Source organism: Cryptotermes secundus, unplaced genomic scaffold (assembly GCF_002891405.2).
Source record: "Cryptotermes secundus unplaced genomic scaffold, Csec_1.0 scaffold2092, whole genome shotgun sequence".
Lineage (NCBI taxonomy): Eukaryota > Metazoa > Arthropoda > Insecta > Blattodea > Kalotermitidae > Cryptotermes > Cryptotermes secundus.
Genome location: NW_019721032.1, coordinates 478380 through 498409, shown reverse-complemented (window position 1 = coordinate 498409; position 20030 = coordinate 478380). Strand labels below are relative to the sequence as shown.

The window sequence follows — 20030 nt, the reverse complement described above, 5'->3', positions numbered from 1 at the left end:
GGTGGAGCTATACCTCCACTCCCGCATATATTTTCATGGCACAATGCTTAATTAGTTAAGCACAGGGGCCCTTTACCTTTACCTTGCACATGATCCTGATGGTTTGACGACACTCCATATATTTATTTTCCTTTAAAAGATACCTCATGTCATCAGAAAAAAATGTTAGGAGTAAAATTTGTAGGGATAAATAAAATACATGCTTTGTCTTCTCTGCACTTTTCCCATAAGTATTTATGTTTTTTGAGGTAATTCAACATATCAGATACAGTATGTTCATTTCCAAATTTCTGTATCAAACAATCACCACAGTTTTCTGATCGCTTTTAAAACTATGATTGTCTATGGCGCATCTTTTCACCTTTGTGTATAATTGTCAGTACACTGATATGTTACGAATATGACAAGAATTAAGGAAACTGCTTTGATCACCCTGTATAAACAGCAGATCAGTGCAAAGACAATGCACATTCTTTCTCATAGTGTAGTGTTATTTTCCTAAGATACCACCTGTACAGTTTCATTTAGGGAGATGGTCTCCATAATTACTGAAATTTAATAAAAAAATCACATCCCATCTGAAAGGACCTGCCTCTAGAATTTTTTTGTTTAAAATGTGGTTTATGAAAATTGTTAATTCAACAATGATCTGTTATCAAATGGGATAAGTAGTAGCATAGTGCATATTGTGAAAATGTGGCCGGTGTTATGAACTGTAATTGCATGGAAGAAAATGGCTCAGTACCATTCTCTACAGCCGCTCGGACACTTACTCTCAGAGGTAGATCAACATGACAAAACTGATGTTCCTGGCCCAAAACACACCCAGCACGGCTTGCAACGAAGAGGTACGGAAGTCAGCGATCACCTTCGTGCTTCAGCTGATTTAACTTTGTGGGCAAAGCACCCCAGTGTCCCAATGCTGGTCATATAGCCTGACTGAACTATGCTACCCATTTGGCAATGATTGTGGCTGTAGTGTGAATTATCACAATGACAATAAGAACTTGACTGTGCTGCCACCTTCCTTATCAGTCTGTTATCATGACTAGAGGTATTTCAGGCTTTCCTCAATTGATATTGGGAACTGCTGGGACATTTCTTTAAATCAGGTCACGACCACTGCCTGCGTAATTCCCCAGTCACAGTCATCCTGCCATTTAACACAAACCTATGCAGTTGAAACAATGCTCCTAGATAAACCAAGTCCACTTGTGAAATGCAGTTCTTCACTATTATACGAGGCTGGCTATTAAACAGCATTACCCCCACAACAACAGAAAACAGTCAACACCCCCTGGCACCCACCCTTCACTCTGCTTAAGAAACAGACCACCAAATGACCAAACACTCTTTTTTTAAAGACTGTCATGAGTTCATATCCTCAGCCACTTCAATCCAATTCAATATTATACTTCCAAGTGAGGAACTGTTTTCAGGTTTTCCAAACTAAGTTTTGTGCTCACTTCTTTTCCTCATTTGATTTAGTGATATACACAACCTATCCAAGTCAACAGAAAGAAACTGAAAAATATCATGAAACTTAGAAATTCAGTGTGCCTCTGAGTTCAAATTAAATAAATTATAAAACATATGCATAGAATTCATGAGTCCATAATTCTCTCTCTCTCTGGGGACGTCTGTGACCCCAGTTACTTTGACAACTCTGCTACTGGGGACATAAGCTCTTGGTTGGGCCAAGGCCAACAAACTCACCTTGCAAATCAATGTGTGTTAAGAAATGTCATGACAAATCGGGTGGAAAACTTAAATAACTAAAGAAAGGTTATCAGGCCAATGAGTCATCTTGCTACTTGGGGTGTCCTCAGGTCAATTGTCAATTGACAAGCAGTCAATTAAAATCGGAATTACACAAATAGTGTTCCACTTGCAGCAATTCAAGAGATTGGATGGAATGTGAGGGAAGCATGGGCATTAAATGCATTTGGTCCACAATATTTACAAGCATGAGGTGACTCACTCTGAATCAGTGACAGAGAGAACTCCCATAGTGCAAAGGTCATATGAGCTCATACACCAAATGGAGAAAAAGATTATAGTGGGCGATGTAAATGCAAATACTGGACAAGACTCAGCAAAATATTAGAAGATGGGGTTCACATTAGGTGTCCAATACTAATAGACTGCAAGCCACAGATTTTGCCGTCAGCACATATTTTCCTGCCAACAGGGTACACGAGGAATCATGGTGAGTTCCAAATAACATCTATTAGAGATGTTGGGGGCTATAGGACAGTAAAGTGCGATATAGACCGATATAGACCATTATCGGGGCCGTGTTCGGTGCTTTCGCTTAGATCTAAACACTTTTAATCGACTAATCGGACTAATCCGTGCTTTTGATCGTGTAAGTTTGGCGTAACCGCCATTTTCTGCATATGCCGTTGTGTACGAGATTATGCGAGATCAATTGACATCGCCCCAAAATGTGTTGTACGTTTGCGTGGAAGTATTTGACTTTGGTGACAGTTGCTGCAGAATGATATTATGCTGTTTTCCAGCTGTGTGTCATAATAAAATGGCATGAAGAAATCATAATTTTGAGCTTCAATAGTTACTATCACTTTTTGTCGGCCTAATATATCAAATAAGAAAGATGTCAGTAAGTGCTAGTGCCGAGAATTTGTCCAGTGATAATCAGGTAACACTGTAATATTCATACTTTGTAGTGAGTTTACAATTAAAATTTAATGATGTGTTAGTACGCACAGCACAGAGGTTTATATTACCGTATATAGGGACATTGTTATCAAATGTTCAAGGTTAAACGTGTGTCCGAAATTTGGTTTATTCTAATTTTAGAGTTCTGGAGACGGAGGCAACATGTGTCTCGAACTAGCATTGGAAGGAGAGAGGTTGTGTAAGGCAGGAGATTGTCGAGCTGGGGTGGCATTCTTCCAAGCTGCAATCCAAGCTGGTACAGATGATCTTCGGACTTTGAGTGCCATATACAGCCAGTTGGGAAATGCGTATTTTTACCTGGGTGACTATGTGAAGGCAATGCAATATCACAAACATGACCTTACTCTTGCAAGGTTTGTATATTACAGGCGATTGTAAAGGCCAGTGGTTTACAATATTATATTTAAGCATCCTGTTACAATATATATTATATGTCCTTGATCTTGTTCTTTCTACACTACATGTTTCGGCCTCTATCGGCCATCATCAGGTGTATATTCTTAACGTTGCTGCCATACGAAGAATGTGACATTGTGTTTTTAAATGTTAAATTTTAGACTGGGTTCAGTGTGGCAGCAGCGTTAAGAATATACACCTGATGATGGCCGATAGAGGCCGAAACATGTAGTGTAGAAAGAACAAGATCAAGGACATATAATATATATTGTTTGCACTTAGGACGGAGTTTGTATCATTTATAGCCAGTGGTTTACTTGAACTGGATAACTTTGTGCAGCAGTAAATTAGGGATATAAATTAGCGAATATTTTAACAGTAATACATAAATTATCTGTTAGGTCCTTGTCATATGACGTGTACCAGTTAACATATACCTTATAGTGGATGAACGTTGTCAAGGAAATGACAGTGTTAGGTTTGTTTAGACTAACGCATTTTCTTCATGGAATGCAGTATTATGACGTTCTGGAAACTTTTTTTTGAAAATAATTTGTTTCTTTCAGTATGCCGAATTTGTACTGTGTTGGAGAGTAATATAGTAGCGTTAAGGGACCGTGACATAATTGACAATTTATTATAATATATTTCAGAGATAATATTTATTTCTGTAGTTTTTTGTGACACATTGTCAAAGGCAGGGGTCAGTTTTTCACAATTCTTGTTTTCTCTTCTTACTATATGTTGAATGCGTCTCTCGTGTGTTTCTATTATAGAACAATGGGGGATAAGCTGGGAGAAGCCAAGTCAAGTGGTAACCTTGGCAACACGCTTAAAGTGATGGGGAAGTTCGATGAAGCCATGATATGTTGTAAACGACACCTGGAAATCTCACGAGAACTGAAAGATAAGGTGTGTATGGTTTTGCCATTTGTGCTTCATTGTACTTCCTGATTGTAAATGTTCCCCCTTCCCTTCCATGATTCATTCATTTATTCACGGAGCTGAGCCCTTCTTGAGAAGTCGAAAATTGTGCACCTACTCAAGAATTTCCCAGAATTTTATGGAACTCGAAGGTTCATTACTGTGTTCGCAAGAGCCCTCCACTGGTTCCTATCCTGAGCCAAATCAATCCAATCCATGTCATCCCAGCCTATCTCTCAAAGATCCATTTTAATATTGTCCATCCACTTATGTCTTGGCCTTCGCAGTGGTCTCTTCCCTTCTGGCTTTCCCACCAATATCCTATATGCATTCCTCTTCTCCTTCATTCATGCTACATGCCCTGCCCACCTCATCATCCTTGACTTGATCATTCTAATTTCCCTTCCATGACAGGACAGAATGTGGCATCATTTAAGCTGTATGATGCTGGAGTGTAGATTTCTTTCTCATGATTTCAGCTGAGTGAAGGGCGAGCCCTGTACAATCTTGGCAATGTGTATCATGCCAAAGGCAAGCACATAGGCCGAGTGGGGCAGCAGGATCCAGGGGAATTCCCAGAAGATGTGAGGTCATGTCTTGAGCAGGCTGTGAAATATTATGAGTGAGTGAATTGAATCTGCTTTATGTGATTATTGCAGTTGCACGGAGTGTCAGTGAGTGAGGCTGTATATCATTTGGTTTTCATGTATCGTTTCAGGGAGAATTTGGAATTGATGCGAGAGTTGAATGAACGAGCTGCTCAGGGTCGGGCATGTGGTAACCTTGGCAACACATACTACTTGTTGGGAAACTTCAAGCAAGCAATCCATTACCATGAGGAGGTAGTTGTATTGAGCAGGACAGTGTCTAGGGCAGAATGGAATCATCTGGATGATAATGCACATGTTGATGTTATTTTATATATTTATGGTTTTTAATGGTGCTCTCAGTGTCTCAAATTATATGATATCAGATTCATTCATTCATCAGTAATCTGTCAGATGACAGGTCCACAGTCACTTCCGAAATAGTTCCTCCACTTAATGCAGAATATCCTCTTCTGGCCTCAAGGTCATCCAGCATCTTCTTACGTCTTCTTCCTTGTCTTCTGGTCACTTCTATCCGCCCCTCTATCTTTCCTTCAGTAACTTCTTTTAGAAGGCAGTTACTGTGTAAGATATGACCAATCCAATTAGCCTTCCGTTTTCTTATTTCGTGTAGGATATTCCTCTAGATAACACTTCTTCATTTCTCACATAATCGGTCCAACTGATCTTCTCCATCCTTCTCCAACACCACATTTCGAAACTTTCCAGATGTTTCTGATCTACTGCCCTAAGTGTCCATGTTTCAGCCCCATACAGAGCTATGCTCCAAATGTAGCATTTCACTAGTTTCTTCCTCAAATTTAAGTCCAATTTGCTGGTAAAAAGATTCTTCTTCTTGCTAAATGCAGCTTTTGCCATGGCAATCCTGGATTTAATTTCACAAGTACACCTTCCATCATCTGTTAACAAGCTACCCAAATATTTAAAACATTTCAGAGTCTCCAGTTGTTTTTGGTCTATCTTTATTGTGACTGCGGTTGGTTGTCTCGAAATGTTCATTACTTTTGTTTTTTCCACATTCATTTCCATGCCATAGCACCCTCCAATTTCTATTAGTCTATCAATCATACCCTGTAGCACAGTTTCTTCCTTAGCCATTAACACAAGGTCATCTGCATATTTCACAGTTTGAATAATTTGCCCTCCTAATTTGAAGTCTCCAAGCCCATCCAGAGCTTCCTTGGTAAGGCATTCGCTATACAAGTTGAGATATCAGATTATGTGATAATTATTGAATTGGAAAATTTGTGGCTGGAAGCTGTTGATGCCTCATTTTAGTTAAAGGGTATAAAGGTAAAGCCTGTAACAGGCTGGAAGCCCATAGGGTTGTAAGACGTTGAGGCTCCCACATTTTCTAGAGCAGTGGTTCTCAATCTTTGTCAGACCATGGCCCAGTAAATTATTCTTTCTGGAAGACGGCCTGGTATAATTGATGCCAGGTCCCAGTACTATACCACGGCCCAACAGTTGAGAAACACTGTTCTATACAATCGGCTCACAGATGGCGGGGAGGTTGTTACCCTTACGCGCTGGCTGTCCTTTACTCCCAGGAAGATTCCTGTTAGAGACTGAGTCAACCCCAGGGCCATAGTGTGGCTAGAAGGATTAGATCAGTTGAGAAAACCCAGTGACCTCATCAGGAATCAAACCTGCAACCTTCCAGCTTGTAGCATTTCGCATAGTGGGAAGGGGGTGGAGTCCAGCTGGGTCCACTTGGCACATCGGCCAGTGACTGGCCTATTGTACCTGCCCCGGGTGATTATGATGATGAAGAATTTGGTGGAATGAAGATTGGCAAGGGAAACTGAAGTACTCAGAAAAGAAGCTGCCCCAGCACCGCTTTGTCTAGCACAAATCCCACTTGACCAGACCCAGGCCACTGTGGTGGGAAGCCAGCGACTAGCTGCTTGAGTTATGGTGTAGCCTCAGCTTGTAGGATAGTGCCTCAACCAGCTCGGCCACTGTGTACCCCTGCTCTCTCAAAATTTGCCTAGATGGATTGCATAGCTGGTATCTGGGCTGAGATTTGAACCTTGGACCTCCCAAAAATGGAACAAATGCCACCCACTTGACCACGACATTTGTTTTGATTGACATTACAGAGGTTGAAGATCGCTCGTGAATTTGGAGACAAAGCAGCAGAACGGCGAGCGAACAGCAACCTGGGCAACTCGCACATCTTCCTTGGAGAGTTTGAAGCAGCTGCAGATCATTACAAGTATGTGTTTTTGTGCAGAACTTTAGTTTCCAGGATGTTACACTCTGCAGTCCGTTGATAGTGAGCCATTGCTCTGCTTGGCTTACTCTTCAGCTGTGAAGATAAAGGCAACAAGTTTGTCCTAAATGTTAGTTCACTTTCAGTGGACTACATGGCATTACATCACAGATGGTAGAACGCATCATGACTGCCTCTGTGGGAACCTCAAATGCTACTTGTATGTTCTCATATTACTACCAGTTGTGATTTATGGTCGTAAAATGGTCCATGACTGAAAAGGAAATGTTATGAGAGAGGAAAACATTGAGGAAGGTGTCTGGAGCAGTAACAAAGGAAAGGTTTTGGGGAATCTTAACTAACCAAGAACTTGGGGAATTATTTGAAACCCATGATCTGTTAGTGTATATTAAAAGGAGAAGGTTGAAGTTGGTGTGGAATGTGATTAGAATGGCTAAAACAAGGGTGGCTAAGCAACTCTGCGAAAGCAAGCCAGAAGGTACAATGAAAATGGGAGGTCCTAGATTGAGGTGTCTGGAAGATGCAGAGGACGATGTAACAGAGTTAAAAATTAAGAGATTGGGGCAAAAGGCAAACAACAGAAGAATGGACATTTGTTATAAAGGAGGCTAAGCTTCTTAGAGGACTAGAACCGAGTAGGAAGTAAATTGTTATGTTGGGTTGTCAGATGAGGAACAAGACCGTCACAGGATCCATGAGCTGTGATTTTGTTTATAGACGCACCTTGGTACTAGCACAAGAACTGGGAGATCGAGCGGTGGAGGCACAGTCTTGTTACAGTCTGGGCAACACGTACACACTGTTGCGTGACTACCCGGTCGCTGTGGAGTATCACTTGCGACATCTCATCATTGCACAGCAGCTCATGGACAGAGTGGGTGAAGGTATGCTTAAAGTGATCACAGTGAATGATTTCAGTTCCGAGAACAAGTCTGCCTTAACAATTGCAGTACTCCTCACAGTGCAATTTTTTCCACTTCTCTTTGTCCCACCTTGTCGTCAAACTTTCATGTTTGATATATGATGTGCTACAATGGAGTGGGGTGGACTTATGGTTATCAGATGGGTTGCTACCCTTTGCATCCCTTTTGGCAGTGCTCTGTGCTGTGTATATTGTGTACTTCGAACAAAGTCTAATTTTCTAAGGTTTGAAGTTTTCATGGCGTTGACTATGAAGAATGCTGTCTTCTGGCATGTGGTACCATGTAGATCTTGTGTGAACTGACGTTTTGGAGGAACATATCGCCTCCATCTTCAGGGTAGAAAAATCCGCGAGCAAGGAATCAGCATGAACAGCTTGCAGCAACCTACTCACACTGGTTCCTCACAGATTTTTCTACCCTGAAGATGGAGGCGATTTGTTCATCCGAAATATCACTTCACACAAGATGTACATGGCACCACATCCCAGAAGACAGCATTCTTCAAAATGTATGTTTTACAGTTGTAATAGTATGAAACAGTGAACAATGTGTGTGTCGACAGGACGAGCATGCTGGAGCTTGGGCAATGCTCACTCAGCTATGGGCAACCATGAGAAGGCTCTGTACTTTGCGAGCAAACATCTGGAAATATCAAAAGAGGTTTGTTCATGTTTTTTGGTTCATTATTTGGGACATCTGTTGTGGGTTGAGGTTCTACTGGTAATTGCTACTGTCAAGTTACTCTTCTCTGGGATATGACACTATGTAATCTGGGAGAATGCTACAAACATCTTTGAAGAACATGGTACCACCATCCTGAAGGTACTTTTCAACCCTGCAGATGGAGGCAGCAGAGTCCTCAGAAATGTTATCATTATACCAGTCTTACACTGTAAGAAACCTCTGTAGAAACCTCAAGACCCACTAATTGCTGCTTGTTTTCAGCTGGGAGACCCAATGGGCCAGGCCACTGCCCAGATGAATGTGGCGGACCTGCGCAAGGTGTTGGGGCTGCCTACCAGTGACCTGTCACCTGACAGTTTGGAAGTGGTGTCTTCCCTTGGGGATCAAACCTCCCCTGCGCTCCATAGATACAGGGTGAGGAGGCAAAGCATGGAACAGCTGGATTTGTTTAAGGTGTGATACACTATGTCAGGCTGTGTTGCCAGCACTGGCAAGTAGGTGCATGTTGTATTCGACTGTGGGAAGTTGCATGCTCTGTTATTTGTGACTTTAATTCTAACCTAAGAAACATCTGTAAGACCAGCCATACATTCTCCTTGATCATCATTTGGATTGTGTGCTCTGAAGACTGACGGCTGCTTTAAAGCCAGACAACTGATGGGACATCATGATTATGCCTGTGATTTCGTCCCCACAGATGTAGTGTGTGGCTGGCCTTATATCATGAACTTTAAAGCTAAAATGAAAATAAAGGTATTGGCTCATTTAACAAAGGATTATAAAAGTGTACATTTGCCATGCTAAGCCATGCTAATTCATTTCTGCATGACTGCAGAGTTGGTGGTTAGTATTTGTCGGTCATGTAACACAAGATTGTGACAGTGAACACTTGCATTCGAGCTAGCCAAGTGTTGCATTATTGTGATGATGTATGTGCATGATCCCTTTGGCCGATGATTGCATTTTTCAGTGCTGTTACGTGTATACCCATTGCCAAGTAACAGCTGTGCAAACAGGTCACAATACAACAGCCATTTCTGTGGAACACCCCTGTGGACATGTTTCCCGCCAACGAGAGAACACACAGTAATGGAAGAGACATTTTCCATGCAGTCCATGGTGGAGCTATGTAACGAGGACTAATAGTTTAGTTATTGGTTGAGTTAGTTGAGAGTCGCAGTTGTGAGAAGTGAGAAGCTGGTAGCTGAGGCTGGGGACAGTTTGGGGGCCGAGAGGAAGGGAAACATCCGCCTTTGGAAGCAGCTACCAAGCAATGACAAGTGAAGACTGAGAAGACTTAATGTGTGCTGTAGTTACAATGATCTTGAAGCGTGTAACTCAGTGAAAATGTTGTAGTTACATCCAGTTGCCAATCCAAAACCCGTCTCTAGTCACACCACATGACAGTACTAATGTTGTGGAACTTCAGGCTTAAAATCACCTATTCCTGTACAATAAACTGTAATCCCTTAATTAAAATGTGGCCACTAGCATCATAGTACCAGGAGAATTAAAACTCTTATTCCCCAACAATAAAGGTTAAAAATCTGTGTCGTCTCTTGTTTAAACAGTTTTGATATTACTTTATATTAACAGTAATCTAAAAATCATGCAATCGTCAGCTTGTATGCATGACCACTGCTTCCAATGATCTGCTGTGATTGTCCTGAATAAGATTGTATGATCATCATCATCATCAGTAATCTGTCAAGACGACAGGTCCACAGTCTCTTTCAAAACAATTCCTCCACTTAATGCGATCTAGAGCTTTCTCCTTCAAATGACAGTATCCTCTTCTGTCCCCAAGGTCATCCAGCATCTTCTTACGTCTTCTTCCTCGTCTTCTTGTCACTTCTATCCGCCCATCTATCTTTCCTTCGATAGCTTCTTTTAGAAGGCAGTTTCTGCGTAAAACATGACCAATCCAATTAGCCTTCCGTTTTCTTATTTCATGTAGGATATTCCTCTGCTCACTGACTCTAATTAACACTTCTTCATTTCTCACATAATCGGTCCAACTGATCTTCTCCATTCTTCTCCAACACCACATTTCGAAACTTTCCAGATGTTTCTGATCTACTGCCCTAAGTGTCCATGTTTCAGCCCCATACAGAGCTATGCTCCAAATGTAGCATTTCACTAGTTTCTTCCTCAAATTTAAGTCCAATTTGCTGGTAAAAAGATTCTTCTTCTTGCTAAATGCAGCTTTTGCCATGGCAATCCTGGATTTAATTTCACAAGTACACCTTCCATCATCTGTTAACAAGCTACCCAAATATTTAAAACATTTCACATTCTCCACTTGTTTTTGGTCTATCTTTATTGTGACTGGGGTTGGTTGTCTCGAAATTTTCATTACTTTTGTTTTCTCCACATTCATTTCCATGCCATAGCACCTTCCAATTTCAATTAGTCTATCAATCATGCCCTGTAGCACAGTTTCTTCCTTAGCCATTAACACAAGGTCATCTGCATATTTCACAGTTTGAATAATTTGCCCTCCTACTTTGAAGTCACCGAGCCCATCCAGAGCTTCCTTGGTAAGGCATTCGCTGTACAAGTTGAACAGAATTGGTGATAAACAGCATCCTTGTCGAACTCCTCTTCCAATCTGCACACTTCCTGTCTCCCCCCTGTCCAGTCGTACTCTAACTTTCTGATCCATGTACAATTTGCTAATCAATCTTCTTTCATGCCAATCGATACCTGTTTCTTTCAGGATCTGCATTAATTTGGTCCAGTTTACCCGGTCAAATGCCTTCTGCCAGTCTATGAAGCAAACACACAGTTCTTCATCTATCTCCAAAGTTCGTTCCGCTATAATTCTCATCATCCCAATTGCATCCCTGGTTCCTTTTCCTCTTCTAAATCCAAACTGATCTTCTCCAAGTACATCCTCTATTTTCCTTTCAATTCTTCTTTTAAGTATCTTTGCTATTATCTTTGCTGTATGTGCAATAAGACTTATTGTGCGATGGTCGCTGCATTTTGTAGCTTTTGTCTTTTTCTTTAAGGCAATCATTGTAACTTCTGTAAAGTCCTTGGGCCACTCTCCACTTTCATATATGGTGTTCATTAGTTTTGTCAGTGTTTTCAAACCACCTTCTCCCAGTAACTTGAGCACATCTCCAGGTACATCATCATCTCCTGTAGCCTTTCCCTTCCTCATTTCCTTGATAGCTTTTTCCACCTCACTTTGTAAAATATATGGTCCTTTCTCGTCTGTATCTACTTCTTCTTCCGGTTCAACTTCTAAGGTTTCTGGCCGATTAGGTCGATCATATAGTTCTGAAATATAATTTTCCCAAATTTTCAGCACTTGCCTCTGATCTACTATTCTATTCCCCTGGGAGTCTTCGATGCCAACATTTTGAATCCCATGATTCTCTTTCCATCCTAGTTCTTTTGTCTTCATGTACATCAAATCATAACGGCCTGTTCTTTGAAATTCCATAATCTCATTACATATCTTCTCAAGATATTCCTTTTTGGCCCTGTCCGTGGCTCTTTTCAATTCATTCCTCAGTCTCCTGTATTTCCTCCTGCCTTCTTCATTGTTGACATTCTTCCATTTCCTTCGCTCCTCCATTTTACTCATCATCTCCTGTGTAACCCATGGTTTTCTTGCTATCTTCTCAACTTTACCTACCAAATCACTGATAGTATCTAACATGCATTCTTTTATATCGTTCCACTGCGCTTCAGCATTTCCGCTTTCACCTTCAATTGCACCGAGTTTCTCTTCTAGAGTCTCTTGCACGCTTTGTCTTTGAGCATATAACTTCTCCAAATCCCATCTGGGTCTGCGCTTTCGAAATCCTATAATTTTCTTCAACCTGGTTCGGAACTTGGCAACCAGCAAGTTGTGGTCAGAGGATTGTATGATATGTGTCATAATTAAGTGCTTTGAAAATATCCTGTAAACTTTGAGCTCAGTCTCTAGAGTTAGCTTGATTGTTGATCTGTATTGCATTCTCATGTCCAAGCAGCATGTAGAATGTTGGTTCAGTCTTTCTTCTGCCCAGTTTAAATTCATAAACTACACAGCATTACTGATAACATAAAAAACATTAATATTATTTTAGCTTGTGTAAGGCCTGTTGAATTTCATTGGAAAATCGTTGAAAACAACCTATGTTAAAAATACATGATAACGTCAATAAGCTGAAACATTCTGGATAGACATCTGTATTTATATTAAGATACCATGAATCTTGGCTGGGACACTGACAGTTTGTGGTTTTTTCAATCCCTCTGAGTGGATGCCAGGCTGGTACCCATAATTTGGCCATGCCTACTTCACTCTGTATCCTTTCCAGTTGATTATTCGTTGTCATCCAATTGCTTGATGCTATGTAGCCTAAGTTACTGACACTGTCATTATGTACAAATAAATATTTGAAGATACTGCACTTGATAGAATAGCAGTATGCATTGTGTGCTGCTGCTGCTGTCTAAAGGAAATGTTTTGGTAAAGGCAGACACTGTAATAGTCACACTGGCCTACCATCCACTGCTGTCATATTCTGCATCTGTTCATAACTACTTACAAACATTTATAATGACAGAAGAGCAAACAATAACATTGTATAGGTGAGGATGTTAAATATGAGGTCTGAAGGTCTCATGGCTGTGACTGCCATGAGTACTGTCTTCTGGGACATGTTGCCGTGTAGTCTGGTAGAAGTTTACCAGTGCTGTGGAAGCAGTACATTCCTCTGAAACATTGGTAAACTTCTACCAGACTACACAGTGTCACATCCACACTATTTAAAGCCATTCAGATATGGGAAGTTGATTTTCAAGATGAGAAGTTATAGAAGGAGCCCCAAAAACTGCCAGTTCTCTGTTATAATTATTGATGTATCGGCTTCAGCAGCTGTGTAAAGTGTTTTGAATGAACACACGTTTATGCTTAAGTCTCCCAGTTGCTGAGTTAATTAAGCAAGAATTGATATATTCCACATACATTTCCTAATTTATATATTCGGCAGTCAGCTTTGATGTTTTGAAAACACAAAAATTACTGAAGAGTTGACAGTGGTTTTTCAAAGCATATGTAAAGATTATCAGAGTCTCTTTAATAATTAAACACAGCTTCCTTGCACCAAAATTTATTGTAGATACATATAAATCATCATCATAATCATCATCATCAGTAATCTGTCAAGACGACAGGTCCACAGTCTCTTCCAAAACAATTCCTCCATTTACTGCGATCTAGAGCTTTCTCCTTCAAATGACAGTATCCTCTTCTGTCCCCAAGGTCATCCAGCATCTTCTTACGTCTTCTTCCTCGTCTTCTTGTCACTTCTATCCTTCTTTTAGAAGGCAGTTTCTGCGTAAAACATGACCTATCCAATTAGCCTTCTGTTTTCTTATTTCGTGTAGGATATTCCTCTGCTCACTGACTCTAATTAACACTTCTTACTACTTTTCTAGCTTAACAGAGTAGTTACTTAAATATTTAATCTGATTGCAATAAATACTTGAGCATGGGTGTTAGTATGCCATTTATAATTACTTCTCCTGAGTGTGCATGTTACATGTACACTATACTTTTATAATATTGCTTCACCTGCAGAGAGCAGGACACATGTTTTGCATGAAGCACAATGTCAGTAGTGAAGGCACTGGAGTGCTGTGTGTACAGCGAATCATGTGATGTACCATTAGCTCCTGCATTGTTACTTTACAGCTGACTCCTGATAGCAAGCAGAGGGCTGACACATTACCGCCTGACTTGGAGGCAGTGGCGGGAGCTCAGAACCTAACACATGCTAACAGTGCTGCTGCAGCAGATGCTAAGGTATGTGTCGACCTGTTCATGATTATTACTTGTCCCATAATCAGTCAGAAACTAAGTTATAGGCATATGCCTTAACTCACTTTTCTCTTCTTATGTAACACCATGTAAGTCTGAGGTGTGGTTCAGATTCCACGTTTCTTGTAGTAATTGGCTCAAGGCTAAGGTATATGTCGACCTGTTCATGATTATTACTTGTCCCATAATCAGTCAGAAACTAAGTTATAGGCATATGCCTTAACTCACTTTTCTCTTCTTATGTAACACCATGTAAGTCTGCGGTGTGGTTCAAATTCCACGTTTCTTGTAGTAATTGGCTCAACGTGTGGCACAGTTGGAGACCGCTGCGTGTTAGATCAAGCGCTTAACCATAAAATCTGGTTCATGATAATAAAGATTTTACTAGATCACTTGGAAAGTTCTATCTTCTGGGATGTAATGCTGTGTAGTCCATTGAAAATCAAGTGACTTTTGAGGAACATATTGCCCCCAACTTCAGGGTTAAAGAATACGTCAAACAAGATGCCAGCATGAAAGCAGATGGTTTCTTGCTTGACTTATTGTTTGACCCTGAAGGTGGAGGTGACGTGTTCCCCCTAAATGTCAGTTCACTTTCAGCAGACTATAGCATACCCCGGAAAATAGAACTCCTCATAGCCACTGCTGTGAGGGCCTCAGAACCCTACGTAGATCAATAGATCATTTTGGTTTCCTAATTACTGAAAGTATAAATTTTAGTAATCTGCTAATGAGGATCTAAAAAATGCATAGCAGTACTGCATGAATTTGCTTTGTGTTTGAGTTGTTCCAGTGTTTTAGCATCCATTGCAGTTGCCATCAGGTGACTGAGGCACTATATATACATTTCACCTTCACACTTCATTCACAAACACATGGCTCTTTTCTGTTGCACAGAACCATGTTCTTCTTTCTAAACATCAGTATGTTACACTTAGTGCCATGTGTTGACAGATGCTGTACTAATTGATTAACAAGAAGCCAGTCTTTTAGGTTGTGGTGGTTCTAATACCTTGGCCTAATGGCTGCATTATATGCAAAGGGTTAACCTGACTCACTGATTTGAAATGTGTGTCACAGGGGGAGCATTTAGATGATGAGGAGTCCTTCTTCGATTTGTTATCGCGCTTCCAGTCTAAGCGGATGGATGACCAGCGGTGCTCCCTAACGATAGCAGAGAATAAAGAGAATACAAATTCTCTGCCAAATAGCAACCATAATAACAATGCAGCAGCCAGCATCAAACCCATAATGCCACTTAACAACAACAATGCCGCCAACAGCAAGACACCTAGCAATGGTATGGATGGCAAACATCATACTGTAATGGTTAACAGTCCTTATCATCAACATGGCCTGTCAGCAGGCGAACTTGCCCCTGTGCTGAGTTAAACCCCTCAAGAGACTGAAGGTATAAAACATTGGATAGATTGCGTGGAGGACTGCATAGCTGTTCTTGGTGCTGCAAGACTCAAATACTGATTTTTTGATCCAGCTCATAATCTGATCATGAGATTGAGTTGTGGCCAGGCTTCAAACTTTACTCTTTGAAAATGAGTTTTCTTTTGTGCAGGTGACATTTATATTCTGACAGTAAAGGCAGTCAATAGGTGATCTATTTGATGACAGCACACTACATGGTCTAAAACCTCATGTAAATATGTGAATGAGAAAGATTTTCTTGCATAATGAGGTATCAGACATGGGCGGGAGCAAATATTTTATTAAGGTTAGGTGACAGAATTGCTGCTCTCTGTTAACAGAATTTTCCACAAGAATTATCCAGCGTTGTCAGTGTAGTGACTAAGTTACAGGCTGGATTACCTTAGAACTAGGGTTTGAGTCCCATCAGTGACCAAGAGTTTGTTGTTCTCCACAGCATCCAGACTGGCTCTGGGACCACTCAGCCTCCTATCCAGTGGATACCAGTTGCCAGTTTCCATGGGGGTAAAATATTCAGGGCATGAAACAAACCACTCACTCCATCTACTGCCAAGATAAGAATGCATGGAACTATATCTCTGCTCTCCTGTACATCTTCGTGGTGCTCGGTTAAGAACAGGGACAACTTCACGTTTTCCTGTGATCTGGGGAATTTTCTGAGGATCATTTTGGCATATGTGTTGTGATGTCACAGTTTCTTTTAACCACGGCAATTGTGTATGTTCTTTGTGAGGCAGTGAGTGAAAACTGGCAAATGATTTGCAGTGTTTCTGTATGGAGTGACCACTGGACTTTATTATGAATGTTGGTAGCCTTGCAGGATGATCTGCTGGACTTGATAGCTGGGATGCAAAGTAAGCGGATGGATGAGCAGCGTGTTGCATTGCCCCATCTGCCTGGGCTCCACCCTCCTGCACAATCACAAGTGCTGCAGAGATTGTCCGTCGCAGGCCTGGGTGGTGACGGGAGCACAACTCCAGATGATACGTTCCTTGAGATGCTCATGAGATGTCAGGTGAGTTCTTCTTCCTGCCATTAGGCATTCTGAACAGAGTAAAAAAAGGATGCCTTATGCAGGGACGGTATCTGTCCATCTGCCTGTAACCTGGTATGGGTGCCTAAACCATTAGAACTTCCCCCCCACAGCTGTGGGTTAAAGTTGTTGGGAAATTCTGATTTGCAGCCGTATTGACGCATGATCAAGTTCACTTGATTGAAGGCTGTAAATGGATAAACAGGACACAAGCTTAACAAACTGTAAAGAACACTGCTGGGGAACATTGTGTAATACACGGAGTTCACACTTTCCAGTCTTGATGTTGCATGTTGTGAAATGTCAGTTTGATCCTTATTCTGTTGGGTGGTATATGTTGATAAATACAGTGAAACCCCTACTGAAGGGTCTGTGGGGGAATTGCTCTTCTTATAATTAAGTAAGGAAATGCATATAGAATGTTGGTGGGAAAACCAGAAAGAAAAAGACCAAGGCGTAGGTGGGTGGACAATATTAAAATGGATCTTAGTTAGTTATTGGAGAGGGTGGGTTTCCCCATGCACTTAGACCTGTATTGGTCCATTGTGCTTCCCTCTATGATTTCTACCAGTCTCTATATCCTACCGGTACTGGTGCTTACCATCAGTCCCGCCCAGCCAGCGAGACCGGCTCTACTAGCTGAGAGGTATCTATAATGCTTCCCCCATCTACCAGAGGTATTAGAGACTGCTGTTGGGCGGGAAACATCCGTAATTTGGCTCAGTGACCTCCTTTGGAGATATGAGGTTCTTTTATGTGCCATAAAGCTACGACACGGGACCCACAGCTTAAAGTCCCTCCCGGAGGACTTGTTCCCTGAATTTTTCCGCCCTTAAAAATTTGATGACCTCTGCCAGGTATTTGAACCCCCGTACCATGAGTCATGAGGTGGGAATGTTACCTCTAGACTACGGAGGCCGCTTTAAAATGGATCTTAGAGAAATAGGATGGTATGGATTGGATTGATCTGGCTCAGGATAGGGACAAGTGTAGGGCTCTTGTGAACATGGTAATGAACCTTTGGGTTCCATAAAATGCTGGGAAATTTTTGAATAGCTGCAGATTTGGCTTCTCCACAAGAAGGGCTCAGCTCCATGAGTAAGTAAACTGTTTCTACACAAATAAAATTAGTTACATTAGTAATATGAAATTCATTTCTAGAATAATGGGTGTCATGAAATAATCACTGAAAGTACCTCAGTTTAAGAATCAAAGTAACTGTGATACCAGTTAACAAAAATTATGATTGTGTGGTAATTTTTAGCAGAGAAAACATGAATATCCATCATTATTTCAACCACAGTCACACTATACTGAAGCATGAGTTTCAGAAGTTTGAAAATTTATCACAGTTAAATGCAGACGATTCACCGAATCAGAAATCATTAAGTACTGGAAAAATGCTGCGCCGTAGCTCAAGCGGTTAGTCGCTGGATTCCCACCGCGGTGGCCTGGGTTCAATCCCAGGTCTGGTCAAGTGGGATTTGTGGTGGACAAAGTGGCGCTGGGGCAGGTTTTGTCCGAGTACTTTGGTTTCTCCTGCCAATCTTCATTCCACCAATTGCTCCTCAATCACCCTCACCTATCATCTGGGACTGGTGCAATAGGCCAGAAGTGGCTGCAGTACAAGGGACTTAGTCCCACCCCACTAGCAATAAAAAAAACTACTGGAAAATGATACATTGTTTTTATTGGGCTTTGGCTGGAACCACAAAAAATACTCACAAAATGTGGGAACACTGAATTTGAATTTCACTATAAGAGTTGCTATATGGGTGCCTGATATGTTAGTACATAATGTGATGTTTGAAGTTCATAGAATCCTTGGTTTTGGTTTGTAACAATCACAGTATGTTAAAGAAGCATATATTGGTAGGGGTCACGTCTGGAGGACCAGCGCAGTTCTCTTCCTGGAGATATGGATCCAGATACTGACCAACGTCCATCCACGCGTGGCCCAACTGTACCAGATGAGGACTTTTTCTCCCTGATCATGCGTTTGCAGTCTGGCCGAATGGAGGACCAGCGTGCCACAGTGCCAGCCCAATCACATGAGAACCGGCTTAGCGGTGCCAGCAAAACTGCTAGTAGGAAGGACAAGAAGAAATGATTAATGTTTTCTGCACCCAGCTCTGTTGACTTCTAAGCCAGCAGTACCCACGGTGCAGTATGATGTGGAAGTACATACAACATAAACTGTAGTTCAGAGCTGAGGACACTCGTATCACTTCCAGTTTTACTACCTGTATGAGTTGCGTCATCCTGATGAGGGGCATCTTTGATGTAGGGAGTTGTAGGTATACTCAGTTCTGCTGAAATCTGTAATCTTCCAAAAGCTACCCTTCCTCCACTACTGTACACAGTAACTGCCATTCATTGATACTGAGGAACCTAGCAGCCAGTCACATGAATTGAGCAAGAGACGAACAGTGTCCTGCATATCACTTCTTCATAAACTTCACAGCTTAGTTACTATAGTTATGTGTAATATCATCTTATGCAGAGGCTGCTGGAAGAAATTAAGTTTATTTCTGTCACATTTCTTTGTCCAGTGTAATTCTCTGTATCGCCTCAGGCTGTCTAACCATTCTGATATCATGGGTGTCGCTAATGAAAGCCATGTGATAACCTTTACTAGTGACGAGTGCTTTGGGCAGGTAACATACAAAGGTCTGGAAAGGAATACAGTAGTAGGCAGTTAGTGGGCAGTCTCGAGTGCTGTCATTCACACAATCTGTGGGACTTCTTTCCATGGCATCAGGAGCCTAGGCTGGTTTATGTAAGCCATATGGGGCTGGAGGTAAATACAGCGGTAGGCAGAGGGAGGGAAGCCTTGAAAGCTGTGATCCCCATCATTTACAGCTCCAGTAGGGGTTCACACAGAACTTTGAGGTTGTCCTTACTTAGCGCCCAATGATAGTGACTGGGTGCACCACGTTCTGCTTGCGATACATTGCCATGTATTAGTTTTATATATTCCAAGATGAAATTATTAGTTGCTAGACTGTACATAGGGATAGTATTTATCAGTTTATATCTCTGTAATAGATCCTCAGTGTAGCTTCAGCAGCAGCATTGAGACTTCAATATTGCATCTTTCTGCTGAAGAAATGTGCTGTAAGAACTGTTGCTCTTTTCTATTCCATTACATGTGCCAAATAGCATGTAGTTAATACGAGTATATGTGTATATATATATATATATATATATATATATATATATAATAATATATAGTTTATTCGATATGCGCCAAAAA

General features: G+C 41.2%; 1 protein-coding gene across 2 annotated transcripts; it reads left to right on the top strand.

Moving 5' to 3' along the window:
* The first annotated feature begins 2380 nt into the window (after nucleotides 1-2380).
* On the top strand, nucleotides 2381-19985 carry LOC111875348 (G-protein-signaling modulator 2). 2 transcript variants are annotated; one of them, XM_023871526.2, is made up of 13 exons: nucleotides 2381-2662; nucleotides 2824-3056; nucleotides 3876-4011; nucleotides 4503-4645; nucleotides 4742-4865; nucleotides 6734-6849; nucleotides 7585-7751; nucleotides 8353-8450; nucleotides 8736-8888; nucleotides 14173-14283; nucleotides 15379-15598; nucleotides 16554-16756; nucleotides 18651-19985. In XM_023871526.2, the coding sequence occupies exons 1-13, from the start codon at nucleotides 2618-2620 to the stop codon at nucleotides 18882-18884; spliced, it is 1983 nt and encodes a 660-aa protein (XP_023727294.1). In that variant the 5' UTR covers nucleotides 2381-2617; the 3' UTR covers nucleotides 18885-19985. The 2 variants fall into 2 exon arrangements, with proteins under 2 accessions (XP_023727294.1, XP_023727293.1); XM_023871525.2 differs by having other exon boundaries at nucleotides 8736-8927.
* Nucleotides 19986-20030: the final 45 nt, after the last annotated feature.